This window comes from Macaca mulatta, chromosome 3 (assembly GCF_049350105.2).
Source record: "Macaca mulatta isolate MMU2019108-1 chromosome 3, T2T-MMU8v2.0, whole genome shotgun sequence".
Lineage (NCBI taxonomy): Eukaryota > Metazoa > Chordata > Mammalia > Primates > Cercopithecidae > Macaca > Macaca mulatta.
In genome coordinates, this window is record NC_133408.1 from 2666836 (window position 1) to 2680370 (window position 13535).

The window sequence follows — 13535 nt, forward strand, 5'->3', positions numbered from 1 at the left end:
AAGCTCAAGTTCATGGGTTTTACCCCGTAGAATCAGCAAAAAGGAGCCCAAAGTGTGTTTCCCATTGTGACAGGATTTCTGTTTGTTTTTTAACTAGTTTTAGCTGCTAATCAGAAAAGCTGTCTGAGGGGTAGATGTGTTTTAGGGCCAGCCATCTTGTTGGTCTCATTGGGTTTTTTAGTTGATTTTTCTGGAGTTCTCCAGTCAAAAAATGACATCTTCTGCCAATGAAGCTCTCCTCTGTAGTTCTCCCTATTACTAGAATTTTTGCAATTCTATACTTCCAGAGCAGGTCAGAGGAGGAAAAAACACAGGATTAAAAGTTCAAAAGGCATTTGATCAGATGTAACCTCCTATTCCTGATTTTCAAACTATTTTAATAAACTAAGAAATGAATTCTGTTGAACGAGTAACCCACTAGAAGTGGATCTCAGGGTCCAGGGCAGCAGGGGGGTGAGGCTGAGGGAGCCCCAGAGGCCTCGCTGTCAGCCTCCTTGCCAGGGCCCAGGCGTGCAGCAAGTGTTCACTCCCAGCTCCTGGAGGTCAGAGGTTGTCACCTGTGGTGGTGGCACAGCTATTAACTGTAGTTAAAAACAGTGAATCATGCGGTAATCTACTGCCCAGGGGAGTTTGCTTATAAAGCCATCTTCAGGAGGCTGGGTGGGTGTTTTTGGTTTTTTTCGAGATGGTGTCTTGCCATGTTCCCCAAGCTGGAGTGCAATAGTGCAGGCATGGCTCACTGCAGCCTCAACCTCCCGAGCTCAAGCGATCCTCCCACCTCAGCCTCCCGTGTCGCTGGGACCAGAGGTGCATGCACCACACCCAGCTAGTTTTTAAAAAATTTTTGTAGAGATGGGCAGGGGTGGGTCTCACTTTGTTGGCCAGGCGGGTGTTGAACTCCTGGACTCAAGCCGTCCTCCCGTTTTGGCCTCCCAAAGTGCTGGGATTATAGGTGTGAGCCACTGTGTCCAGCCAAGAAGGCTGTTTGAACTGCATGATTGAAAACATGTTTGCGGGGCCGGGCGCGGTGGCTCAAGCCTGTAATCCCAGCACTTTGGGAGGCCGAGACGGGCGGATCACGAGGTCAGGAGTTCGAGACCATCCTGGCTAACACGGTGAAACCCCGTCTCTACTAAAAAACACAAAAACCTAGCCGGGTGTGGTGGCGGGCGCCTGTAGTCCCAGCTACTCAGGAGGCTGAGGCAGGAGAATGGCATGAACCCAGGAGGCGGAGCTTGCAGTGAGCTGAGATCGCGCCACTGCACTCCAGCCTGGGCAACAGCGTGAGACTCCGTCTCAAAAAAAAAAAAAAAAAAAAAAAGAAAACATGTTTGCAAAAGTAGTGTTACAGTATTTTTTAATTGACTCTGGTTTGAACTGAATGGAAAAATCTTGGCTGATTTTAATATATAGATCTTTAAAATAAGTTTAAAAGAATAGTAAAATCTGTTTTAAATGTGCATGTGTCTCGGAAGGCTGGTTAAGGAAATCATAATAGGGTTTGGGACTGATTAGTCAGCCGTTCTTCAACCCCAAGGTCCCCAAAATATTCGATTTGAAGATGATCCCGTCTTGTTCCGTGGCCTCATCCGCTCCTCCACGGTCATTCCTTACGAAACTGGCTGCCAGCATGTGCCCTTTACATAAATTTATTGTAAATAAAAATTTACAATATTTCTCTTGTAAACCATTGTAATATTCTTGACTGTGGTTTAAACAAAAAACAAAGCTGCAGGCCGGGCGCGGTGGCTCAAGCCTGTAATCCCAGCACTTTGGGAGGCCAAGACGGGCGGATCACGAGGTCAGGAGATCGAGACCATCCTGGCTAACACGGTGAAACCCCGTCTCTACTAAAAAATACAAAAAATTAGCCGGGCGAGGTGGCGGGCGCCTGTAGTCCCAGCTACTCGGGAGGCTGAGGCAGGAGAATGGTCTAAACCCGGGAGGCGGAGCTTGCAGTGAGCTGAGATCTGGCCACTGCACCCCAGCCTGGGCGACAGAGCAAGACTCTGTCTCAAAAAAAAAAAAAAAAAAAAAAAAAAGCTGCATCGGGCTTAACCTCCATTTCTAACCTCCATTTCTATGAGTTTAGAATGTCTTAGGAGAGTCTGAATACGTAGCTTGGAATTTTGGTTTAGTTAACTTTTCTCAGGCTTGAAATACCTTTTCATACTCAACTGAGACAGACTACCCTGTCACTGCAGTTCATTGTGGTTAATATTATAAATTGTTAATAAATTGTAAGTCACAGATAGGAACATGTGGCTGAAAGGAGACTCGGAGAGGGCGGGACCCTGGGGAGTGGGGGCAGGGCCACAGGCTCTCCACACCCCAGGAGCCAGCTTCCTGGCCGAGGTGGCTTTCCTCCTTAGCTCCTGTGTTCCGAGGTTGTTCCCCAGGGACAAGGGAAGGCTGCGGTGCTGGGTCGGTTATGTGTCTGGGGCGGCCCTAACTCCAGGTGCTTAAATCTCCAGTGAACTTTGAGGCGTTGATCATCACCATGTCGGTGGTCGGAGGAGCCCTCCTCCTGGGCATTGCCATCTGCTGCTGCTGCTGCTGCAGGAGGAAGAGGAGCCGGAAGCCAGACAGGAGCGAGGAGAAGGCCATGCGCGAGCGGGAGGAGAGGCGGATACGGCAGGAGGAACGGTGAGGTCGCAGTGATGCCTGCTGGGAAGAAAGTCACTTCGAGGGGATTCAGATCTGCCAGGCCATGGAAATCACGTGGACACGTCCTGAGTTTCCCTCAGTTTTTAGAAATTAAGAATGTGTGTAGTGCCCAGGGGATCTTCTAGGTCGTGGTAGAGAGGGAGAGACCGTGGTGGGAATCTAGTAGTGGCTGCGAACCTTGTTTCTACGGGCTTCCTCGCTGGTCTCCTCCCATCAGTGCGATAAGACTGAGTCTGCGCTCGGTGTCACCAATGTGTGACGGCTGCTAAGGCGGCTCGTCCCGGCCCAACATTTGCCAAGAGCAAGCTGAGGCTCAGAGGGGACAGCGTCTGACTGTGGCCAGGTCGGCTCTCCTGTCACCCTTTCCCTGGCGACACAGCACTCTCCTGAGTGTGTGCTGGGGCTCTCGGGTAGCCCTGGGAGGAGGTGGTGTCGTCCACACCTGGCAAGGGAGAGGATCTGAGGGGCCAACTGTCAGGTTGGTGGCGGGTGAGGGTGGAGGCGGGACATATTTTCCATGTAGTCACCTTGAAGTCACATGCTACTAAGTAAAAGCTGACAACTGCATTTTCCTAACCATTCAGAACCTGGGATATGATTTTTACTGTGTTTTCTTAATATGAAAAAAGCTTTTTAAAAATCACGATATTGGGCATTTGAATTGCTTTTATTGAAAAGAATAGAATAATACATTGGAACAACCTTCGAAGACTGGGTTCGTTGTCACCTTGCCTGTCCTGGTGGGTATGTGGCCTGATGACCAAGCTTGTCCCCATCCTGTTTTCACTCTGGGAACTGGAGGGAAGCCACCAGAAGAAACCTGGAGCCTCCACTGAAGGACCCGGAAGGGCGTGTCTAGCAGTTCTGCCGTGCCTTGTAGCTTGGTGCTCATAATGTTCCTCTGTGTTTTAGGAGAGCAGAGATGAAGACAAGACATGATGAAATCAGAAAAAAATATGGTAAGGACTGGTCACGCCTCCTTTTTGACTGGTTGGGAGGCGATGGCACGCTGTCTGGGTCCTCATTGGACTGGTTGGGAGGCGATGGCACGCTGTCTGGGTCCTCATTGGACTGGTTGGGAGGCGATGGCACGCTGTCTCGGTCCTCATTAGTGCCAGTGGGGCCTGAGATTGGGCTCTGGGTTCACCCATTGGAACAGAAGGAGGTCTCTCCAGAGAGGAACAGCTGGCGGTTGTCGCCAGCAGTGCTGTGGTGAACTCATTCCTAGGAATATTTTTATCTCAGCCAGTCGTCTTCATGAAGTCTGGTTTCTTAGACACCTGTTTGCTTATCGAGTCACAAGACTGCTGGGCCGGAAGTCTGCAGCTGTTCTGCTGTCATGTTGGGCTTCCCATGGGCGCACCTGCGCAGCCGAGGTGCTGCGGCTTTCTGGTCTTTGTTTCAGGGCGGCCCCTCATCCGCGGACACGTTGCTCGTTGCTCGTTGCCATCTTCCGAGTGTGGCAGGCGCTCCTTCCAAGCACTCCCCAGCACCGGCCCTGCTCCCTCTCGCCCGGCCTGGGGGTTCTGTTCTTGTTTGGTTGTGTCTGGAGAGATTTTGGAGGGGAGCTTTGAAGGAGCCAGAAGGAATGTATTTGCCAAGTGTAAACCTTTTATTTAGTTGGAGTGAATCGGAAATACGCATTACATGATCTGTGCTCCCCCAAATCACGTGACGTTCACTGCTGAACACTGAACACCATCACCCAGCCGCGCTTCATTGATTCTGTACTGATTTTTTCTTTTTTTTTTTGAGTCGGAGTCTTGCTCTGTTGCCGAGGCTGGAGTGCAGTGGCGCAATCTCGGCTCACTGCAAGCTATGCCTCCCGGGTTCACACCATTCTCCTGCTTCAGCCACCCAAGTAGCTGGGACTACAGACGCCCGACTAATTTTTTGTGTTTTTAGTAGAGATGTGGTTTCACCGTGTTAGCCAGGATGGTCTCAATCTCCTGACCTCATGATCTGCCCGCCTCGGCCTCCCAAAGTGCTGGGATTACAGGCGTGAGCCACTGTGCCCAGCCAATTATGTACTGATTTTAAAGTCCGAAAAGAGTCTAGCGTCTCCCGCGCTGGGTTTGTGGTTGTGTGACGTCATGGACATGGTGGGAACTGACTCCTCGCCTGTGCGAGGTGTGAGGTCCTGGGTTCACGGCAGCCGTGGGCCTCGGGAATCTGTCGTTCTGTGCCCACGGTGCTTTCCTTGAAGCAGTGTATTAAAGGCTAAACCTAATTGGAAAATTTCAGAGCCTTTTCTGACTAATGCAGGTGTTTTGAGTCTTCTGTTTGTATTAGGAAATACCATAAATTTGTGGTATTTTAGGATCCCGCCCACTGGGGGCATGGTGACATCACTGCAGTTGTTTCCGTCATCAGGTAGGGGACAGGACTGCAAAGCCCAGCAGCCACTGTGAGCAGCGCCTCTGTCAGGTGCGGGTGGTTGGCGTTGTAGCCCCCAGAGGCTTGGTTCCCTCTCATGGGGGCTGCAGAGGCCCCATGCTGCTGGTGCCCTGGGCTGTAAATGCTGGGTAGCTCTGCCCACTGGCCGGGATGTCCCCTCCCTGTCAGTTCTGGCCTCCTTGGAAAGTCCCCTCCATGTGACTGTGCTGTGACCTGAGGCCAGGTGAGTCCTGCCAGTCTCAAAGTGTCGACTTTGGGGTGTGAGGCTGCCGTGGCTGCTGGCCTCTAGATGACCAGCGGCTGATGGAGGCTTTTTCCTACGTGTTCCCGCCCATCAGTCTCCTGAGTGCTTCGTGCTTGGGCACTGACTTTCTGGGTTCGCTGCTGCCTTGTCCTTGCCCCGCCCCCTCCGTCGCCTGTGTTTCCTGGTGTGTGTCTGGAGTGGGTGGTGACCGGGTACCTGCGTGCAGCTGTCACAAGGAGCAGCACCAGGGTCGCCCTCCTCAGCGAGCGCATGCCTGTGTTCGTGGAGCGTGGGCCCAGCAGCGTCTGTGCAGGCCTTGGCTGAAGGCAGCATGCTTTCCTTGAAATGGAAGAGTCAAACGAGCTTTTTGGCACCTAGTGACTAATGTTAATGTAAATAAAAGATGAGGTGGACACACACACACACACACAGCCCAGCACCTGCTATCGCCAAGTGCAAGCTGTGTTTAAAGTTGCTCGACCTTTACTGTGCCCCAGCTCCCAGCGGGTGTGAGGCTGTGGGCAGCCGGCCAGGTTCTTGGTGGAGCGGTGTCTTCTGTGTCAGGGCCCTGATTGACTTGCACCTGCCATTTTGGTGGTTAATTTGGCCCATTAATTGCATTGATGAAATTAGCTTTTTGTGCCAGTTTGTAATAAAGCCCATTGAATGGCCTGTGCTTTAGAAAGCCTCGGCTAGGTAGAATAATTCCGAGGAATTCCTGATGGGAGAGTGGGAGAAAGTGTGTGAGTCAACCTGGTGCAGTTATATAAAATACCAGCACGCACGCAAAACCCTTCTTTTGGCTTTGGGTTTTCCCTCTGAACTGGAAGTAGACTCAGGAGCAGGTTTTTCAATAAGACCTTAACCAGTCTGCTTGCAGCTGGTATCTGATGACTGTTTCCCGAAACCAACTTTGAGCCTCATCTCCCAAAGCCTGATGCCTGTGGCCCTCCTTGACAGGCAAGAAAGAAATGTGGCTAGGCCCTTCCTTACCATCCCTCTGCTTCCCTGCCTCCTCTTCCACCCAACCCCCAGAATACCTGCAGTGAGTAGCTTTGTTGTAATCACTGCAGATAATTTTAGTGTGCAATACAGATTTTTAAAGGGAGAGAGAGGCCGGGGCGGTGGCTCATGCCTGTAATCCCAGCTGCAGGGAGGGATTACAGGGAGGCCGAGATGGGTGGATCACCTGAGGTCGGGAGTTCGAGACCAGCCTGACCAACATGGTGAAACCCTGTCTCTACTAAAAATACAAAAATTAGCTAAGTGTGGTGGTGGATGCCTGTAGTCCCAGCTACCCGGAAGCTGAGGCAGGAGAGTTCCTTGAACCCAGGAGGCAGAGGTTGCAGTGAGCCAAGACTGCACCATTGCACTCTATCCTAGGCAACAAGAGCAAAACTCCGTCTCAAATAAAAAATGAAGGGGGAGAGAGTGTGTGTATGTGCATGTGTGTCTGCAGTGTGAAGGGAAAACTCCTGGTCCTTGGGTAACTACCATGGGTTTACTCTTATGGTTAAATACACATTTTATTACAGTTCTGTCAGAGTACTTGAGAGTTAGATTGAGGGTCGTGTTAGTTCTTTCTGTAGCCTTAATTTGAAAGGTTTAAGAGCAAGTATAAGCACAAAGTAAGGTTATTTTGTTTAATACTAGCCATTCACTGTGGAACTAACCAACCACTGTGGAAAGAAATATTTGCCTTAAATTTCTTTTCTTTGCCGAGCATCAGGAAATAAGTGCTTATCTCTTAGGATTTGTTAGAATTCTTGTTTGTAGTAAATTTTATTTCAAAGTTTAAAGTGGTTTGACTTCAAAAAAGGTTAAGCACAGTATGAGAGCCTGCTTACAACACCCGTTGTTGCTATACCCTCAGTAAATCTTCTTTTTTTTTTTTTTTTTTTTTTTTTTGAGACGGAGTCTCGCTTTGCGCCCAGGCTGGAGTGCAGTGGCCGGATCTCAGCTCACTGCAAGCTCCGCCTCCCGGGTTTACGCCATTCTCCTGCCTCAGCCTCCCGAGTAGCTGGGACTACAGGCGCCCGCCACCTCGCCTGGCTAGTTTTTTGTATTTTTAGTAGAGATGGGGTTTCACCGTGTTAGCCAGGATGGTCTCGATCTCCTGACCTCATGATCCGCCCCTCTCGGCCTCCCAAAGTGCTGGGATTACAGGCTTGAGCCACCGCGCCCGGCCAGTAAATCTTCTTATAAAACTTAGTCTGTGTGGCTTTTTAGATTTTGTTTCTGGTTGAATGAACGAAGTTATGATTCAGGTTGATTTTGTTTTCAGGCCTGTTTAAAGAAGAAAACCCATATGCTAGATTTGAAAACAACTAAAGCGCTCCAGCCGTCAGGCAGTCCCGACGCTTCCTGTGAGGTGCACACTCCGCAGCGCAGCCCAACCGGGAGACCACGTGGCCCTCGCGGTCTCCTGACCTTGACCAGTGAACCTGCCAGCCTTCCAGGACAGGTGGCCGGAGAGCTGCCCCTGAAGGACAGTCTTCCTCTCATCCTGCAAACTGGTGACCTTCTATTCCCTGTTCATCTCTGTTTCTAGATTTAGTCACTTGAAATAAGAAATCTTTGGGGTTTGGGGTCTTTTATACTCTTCTCAGTTTGTAAGAAGCTAACTGCACGCAAAGCCGCCTGACGGCACCTAGCGCTATGACTGTCATTCTCCCGGGGCAGCAGCAGAGCCCTGCCTTCCTCTCTGTCTGCTGACAAGCTTCACATGCAACAGAGGGAAGCCGGTCTGGCTTCTGTCGTGAGGAGAACTGACCAGCCCTCATCATTCCCCATAAAACCACGGACAGCATCGAGTCTTCACACCTGTCGACTCACATGGCTTTTGCTGATGACACGGGGCTCCAGTACACAGTCTGATAAGGACTTACTTCCTAACCTCAATTGTATTAAATAGCATTGGGGAAGAGCTAAACCTTTAAAAAAAGAAAAAAAAAATTACTGGATTTTCCTCCCTACTTAAAAGATTTCACCAGAAGACTTTCATATAAAAATTCAGGCTCTTTTTAGATAGTTTTTAAAATTTGTATCTTTACTAGAACATGAGAATCTTTTTCCCTTGGAAGCTTGAATTATAAATGTGGTGTTTGGCCTGCCTCTGCAGCACTGGTTGCCTGCTCGTGTGCCAGCAGTGTTGGGAGGACGGGCAGGACGCTGCAGCTTTCTCCAGCCCTGTTGGCATCCTCAGTGCCTGCAAGCCTCTCCCTGCCTGTCGGGCTGTCTGGGGGGTGGCCATTTAGGGATCGTGGGGACGGGGTCCACCCCAAGAAGAAAGGAAGGCCCATCCACAGGCCTGGCTCTGGGCCGTGTGCCCCAGAAGCAGGTGTGTCCAGAGCCAGCTGAGGGCTCTCCTCACACCACCCAGCAGGCGCCAGTGCTCCTTCTGCCTCACGGGACCAGTCCAGCTTCCAGCTGCTCTGGCTCAAGGGTGTTCTAAGCCCTTCCTTCAGAGTGGGCTTCTCCAGGAGCTCTCCAGTGGCACTGCTGGACCTGCCCCACGTTTCTGTAAAATCAGAATACGTGGCTTTAGTAAGTAGACCAAGCGCTTCATGGCAGGGAGAGCAGCGTGCGAGGAATCACTGAAAAGTGCTGCCTAAGGAAGTTTGAAAATAGTCCCCGTTCCAGATTGCCTTGAATTTTAAAACATTTTGCTTTGGGAAAGTAGGTCGACAGCACCTAAGATAAATGATGCATTCCATTTTCACACTTCACAGTCATAAAAACTGAGAAAACTGTCTTCAGCATGAACTAAAGTTCACAGGCAGATCACTGTGATCCAGAACACAGTAAGAACTCATCAAACAGCTTGATAAGCCTTTTTGACTGTGTACATCTGTACCGGGAATAACATTCCTATGCTGAAATTTTCACAAAGAATAGAACCTGCACCCAGTTCTTCAGTCTGATTTCTCTGACCTCTTGGGCATTTGTATTTGTAGTAAAGTATTGCAGAGTTTCCTAAGTATTTTATAGCAGCCATCAAAATTGGACTTTGTATTGTTTATTCATAAAAGAAACTTAGTAATAGACTTGAACGAACTTTGTATGAATACAGTAGTATGTACGCAAAATCAGCGTCCTGAATGTAGGCTGCTGAGCTGAAGGTAGAGCTTGGTTGTTAAATACGAACTTTGTATGAGTACAGTAGTGTGTACACAAAATCAGTGTCCTGAATGTAGGCTGCTGAGCTGAAGGTAGAGCTTGGTTGTTAAATACGAACTTTGTATGAATACAGTAGTATGTACACAAAATCAGCGTCCTGAATGTAGGCTGCTGAGCTGAAGGTAGAGCTTGGTTGTTAAATACGAACTTTGTATGAATACAGTAGTGTGTACACAAAATCAGCGTCCTGAATGTAGGCTGCTGAGCTGAAGGTAGAGCTTGGTTGTTAAATACAGTGGGTGAATCCTTGCGTTCAGTGTAGAAACTACGTCTATAAGGTTGGTCTTAGTCCATCTGATTTTTTCTGAAATACGCTAAGAGCAGCCACAAAACTGTAACCTCAAGGAAACCATAAAGCTTGGAGTGCCTTAATTTTTAACCAGTTTCCAATAAAAGTTTAATATCTGCATTTGTCTAATATGCTGTGTGTTCTGTTTCACATCAGTGGTGTCGACATTACTGCCTGGAATGCTGGGAGGCAGGTCAGCTTTTTTGGGTAAAGTGGGCCTCTGAGCCATCACGGGACGCCTGGGCAGTCTCCAGGCTAAATGCCTGTGGCTGTCACAATGGACCAGGCTGTGTCCTAAAACTCCCCACCCACAGGCCTGCCCCACAGGGGAGGTCTTGGCCGTCTCCTCCCTCCACAGCTGTCCTGCCCACCGCATGCCCTCCACTTGCACTGGGTGTCGAGGGCGCTGGGAAAAAGCAGGGCTGCCTTCGAGAAGGGTGACCTTGGCCCCGCTGTGTGAAGCGCACACCTGCATGAGGCTCCCGTGCTCCGTGCTCCCCTCCCGTCCTTCCCTGGTTGTCTTCTGTGCTGGGTTCTTAGGGAGTGCCCCGCACCCCGGCCCCCTTCTGTGTTGCTCCTGCCACTTCAGTCCTCCGGGACACAGGGTTTAGTCTGAGCAGCAGAGTCTTGGGGCATCTCTCTGTCCCGTGGACCTGCCCAGCAGGGCAAGGTCTGGGCCTGGGTGTGAAGCAGGGAGGCCAGAAGAGCGGGCAGGATGTCGACTCCATCTTGTCACTGACTTCGGGCCAGGGGTAGACACAGCTTCTAAGAAGGCAGCAGGAGGGTGAGGAGCAGCTCTTGTCCTGCTCAGGTTGTCCTGGGGCTCCCCTGACTGCCAGCCTGGCATCACGCCTACAGTCCCCACTCTGCTGGATGGCACCGTGTGCAGGCCACAGGCGGTGGCTGTGGCAGTTCAGTTCTCAGTGCTCACTCGACGGGCGGACCCAGTAGGTACCCAGCACGCCCCCAGCATTCCGGACCAGCTCTGCGAGGCCCATGTTACAGAAGCCTGTCTGCCCCAGAGTCCATCACGACGGCCACCGTGCAGCTGCTGTCCACCGTGCATCCACTGTGAGCCCAGAGTGACCTGGGGCAGCCACCTCTTCCGGGGGGAGCACTCATTGTGACACAAAGGTGTCTGCTTGAGCTTGACAGGGGTAGCCCAGGTCCCCAGGTGGACTGCCTGCTGCCCCTCTTAGCCTGTGGTCCCATGCATTCGCTGGTGAACAGCCCCCACAAAACGGCCTTTGAATCAGAGCCGCCACGTCCGGAAGGATGGAAGCAGCCCGTGAGCCACATGGACTTCGGCGGCACGTCTGTCACCCGCAGGTGCTCACACACATGGACTCCGACGCGCACAGTGGCTCACATCCCAGAGCCAGACTCCAGGCCCTCATCTGTGGCTCTGCCTCCCCAGGGCTCTTGGAGCCCATCCCTCCAGCAGATGGGGAGAAGCCCCCAGTTGGAAGTGACTGTCCCCTCAACCCATTCCACTGGCAACAGCTGGTCACCCCCTGGGGCCTGGGCAGTCGCCTCCCACACGGGTGGGGGCACCTCTGGGGCTGTCTCTGCATGGAGATGCCTCTGGTCTAACAGGATCTCCACTTCCTCCTCAAAGCCGGTTTAACGAAGACGCAGTGGAACCTCTCAGTACAGGCAGAGCCCGATGCGTGCGCAGAATAAAAGCCCATGTCACAGAGGAACATCAGAGCTGCCAGCTCAGCCGCTACTTACTGGGTCTGATGGTTTTCCCCTCTCCAGCTACAGAATGTTACTGAACCCACCATCAGGCTGCAGATGTTTTGTTCTTTTAAACCTCGAATACCAAGAAACGATTTCTAACTAGAGATAATCATAAAAGACAGCCAATAGTAGTATTCTTCAGTACTCTCTTCCACAAATCCTATTTCTCTGAGCTTCCATGTAGTGGCACTTAGTAAACAATGAGAAGAATTTTTTTGAGAGTGGTCTTTGCTGAGGAGGCTGCCTGCGTGAGGCAGGGCTGGCCTGGCCGGAGGCATCTGGTTCATGGAATTTTCTCCAAGAGGGCGCCATTGAGCCGCTGCCCTCTCTGCAGAACAGACTGGTGCTCAGGGTCCCTGCCCACAGCTCCAGGGCCCGCAGTTTCTCTCTGGTTGGTGGCTGGAATTTTTTAACGGGAATTCTCCGTGTATTACTTTCGCGCCGTCTTAACTGCCTTCATCACTACACCTCTCTCCAGAGGCTTTATCTCGCATTTCCAGCATGTTTGTGTGGATTTGTTCCTCTTGTTTTACTTTGTATATGAACCACAATTGGCCAGATTACGCAGATGAACCTCTGACACTGTGGGCACTGGGCGTGTCTGTTCCTCAGGGCCCCCACCTGTGCCTGCCTCAGGACAGCACTGCCAATCCCTCTGCTCCAGCACCACGGGCCATCTCCAGTAACCCAGACGGCCTCAGACGCACTGGAGTTGGAGGGCGGTGGGGAACGGCTGCCCGTGTGGCCTCGAGGTCTGGCCTGAGTCCTGCAGGAAGCACCACCAGCGAGAGAACCTGGTAGAATCGCTAAATCAGCATAGAGAGGGGTTGGCCAGGTGTAAAGGGCTAACTCGGTGACCGAATGGCAGAACCCAGAGGCAGAGGCTGCCCTGCTCAACACCCAGAGCCGGGAGGAGCTCGGACTCCCGGGGCCCGGGGCCCCAGGGCTGTGGAGGGAGGAGGGCGGCGTGCAGTGGCTGTCTGGGCCCGTCTGAGAAGTGCTGCAGGGCCCATCTGAGAAGTGGCAGGCTGGGTGCAGCCGCTGCCATCAGTCCCTTCACTCCCCTGCGTCCCTTCCAGAATTCTCCTTCCCCCCTGTGGGCACTGCCTGGCAGGGAGCAGCTGGTCAAGCACACCTGGCTTTGCAGGGCAGGGTAGATGGACAGGCTTGGAGCTGGGCATCGGGAGAGCCAGGCGGCACAGCTCCAGGTGCTTGGCCCTCCGGCAATGAGACGGGACCAGCGTGTGGGGGACCCCAAGGGGGACGCAGTGTCCAGGTTCTCCAGACGGGTCCTGTGTGCCTGTCCGCAGCTGCCAGTCCCAGCATGAGGGTGGCCTGGACTTTGCTACGGAAGCGGCCTGGTCACACTGCGGCTGCTGAGGCCCTTGTTTTGCAGATGAAGCCTTGTAGGTTGCATCCCTCAGAGAGAATAGATGGCAAATGTCTCTTTTCAGACCTTAAAGATGTCAGGCTCTCAGTTAATCTCTCCTAGGTCCGGAAAGTCCTAGAAGGGGCAGTCCTGGCTGCACTCATGGAGATTCTCTACAGGTGCTAATTTCCCTGAGAAAGGACGGCTCTGGGGGGCCATTTCAAAATATGTCAAAGAAATACATTTTGAGGCAAAATATTCTAATTTCCTTCAGAGTCTGACGATGCTATACCAGAGTCAGGCTGGAATTTGGTGTCTTATTGCCACACAGAGTGTGTTCCGTCCGTCTTAGGATCCCAATTTTAATATCAGGGCCGGCCAGCTGTGCCTCAACTCTGAAAGGGAAGGTTGTGGCTGTAAACGGCAAAGGTCCGGCTGTTTGCCGCTTAAAAAGAAGCCACGATGACAAAGGTGGGGTGTGACAGTAAGAGAGTGAGCTGCTGGGCGCAGTGGCTCATGCCTGTAATCCCAGCACTTTGGGAGGCCAAGGCGGGTGGATCACGAAGTCAGGCGATTGAGACCATCCTGACTAACAGGGTGAAACCCCATCTGTACTAAAAATACAAAAATCTTAGCTGGGCCTGGTG

The 13535-nt window shown here is 51.7% G+C and overlaps 1 protein-coding gene across 7 annotated transcripts in view; it reads left to right on the forward strand.

Annotated features, from left to right (window-relative positions):
* The window catches only part of PTTG1IP (PTTG1 interacting protein), a 28403-nt gene extending 18507 nt beyond the window's left edge, over positions 1–9896 (forward strand). The window contains exons 4-7 of one of the 7 annotated variants that reach the window (XR_013414832.1): positions 2475–2646; positions 3580–3626; positions 7593–9489; positions 9581–9896. Coding sequence is in view for 3 of the 7 variants with exons in the window: in XM_077995685.1 (XP_077851811.1) it covers positions 2475–2646; positions 3580–3665; positions 3708–3883 (434 nt within the window). In the remaining 4 variants the exon portion in view is untranslated. Of the gene's footprint in view, positions 1–2474; positions 2647–3579; positions 3666–3707; positions 4390–7592 lie in introns of those variants that run through there. The other 6 variants (XR_013414834.1, XR_013414833.1, XR_013414835.1 and 3 more) reach the window with 6 other exon arrangements.
* The last annotated feature ends 3639 nt before the right edge of the window (positions 9897–13535 follow it).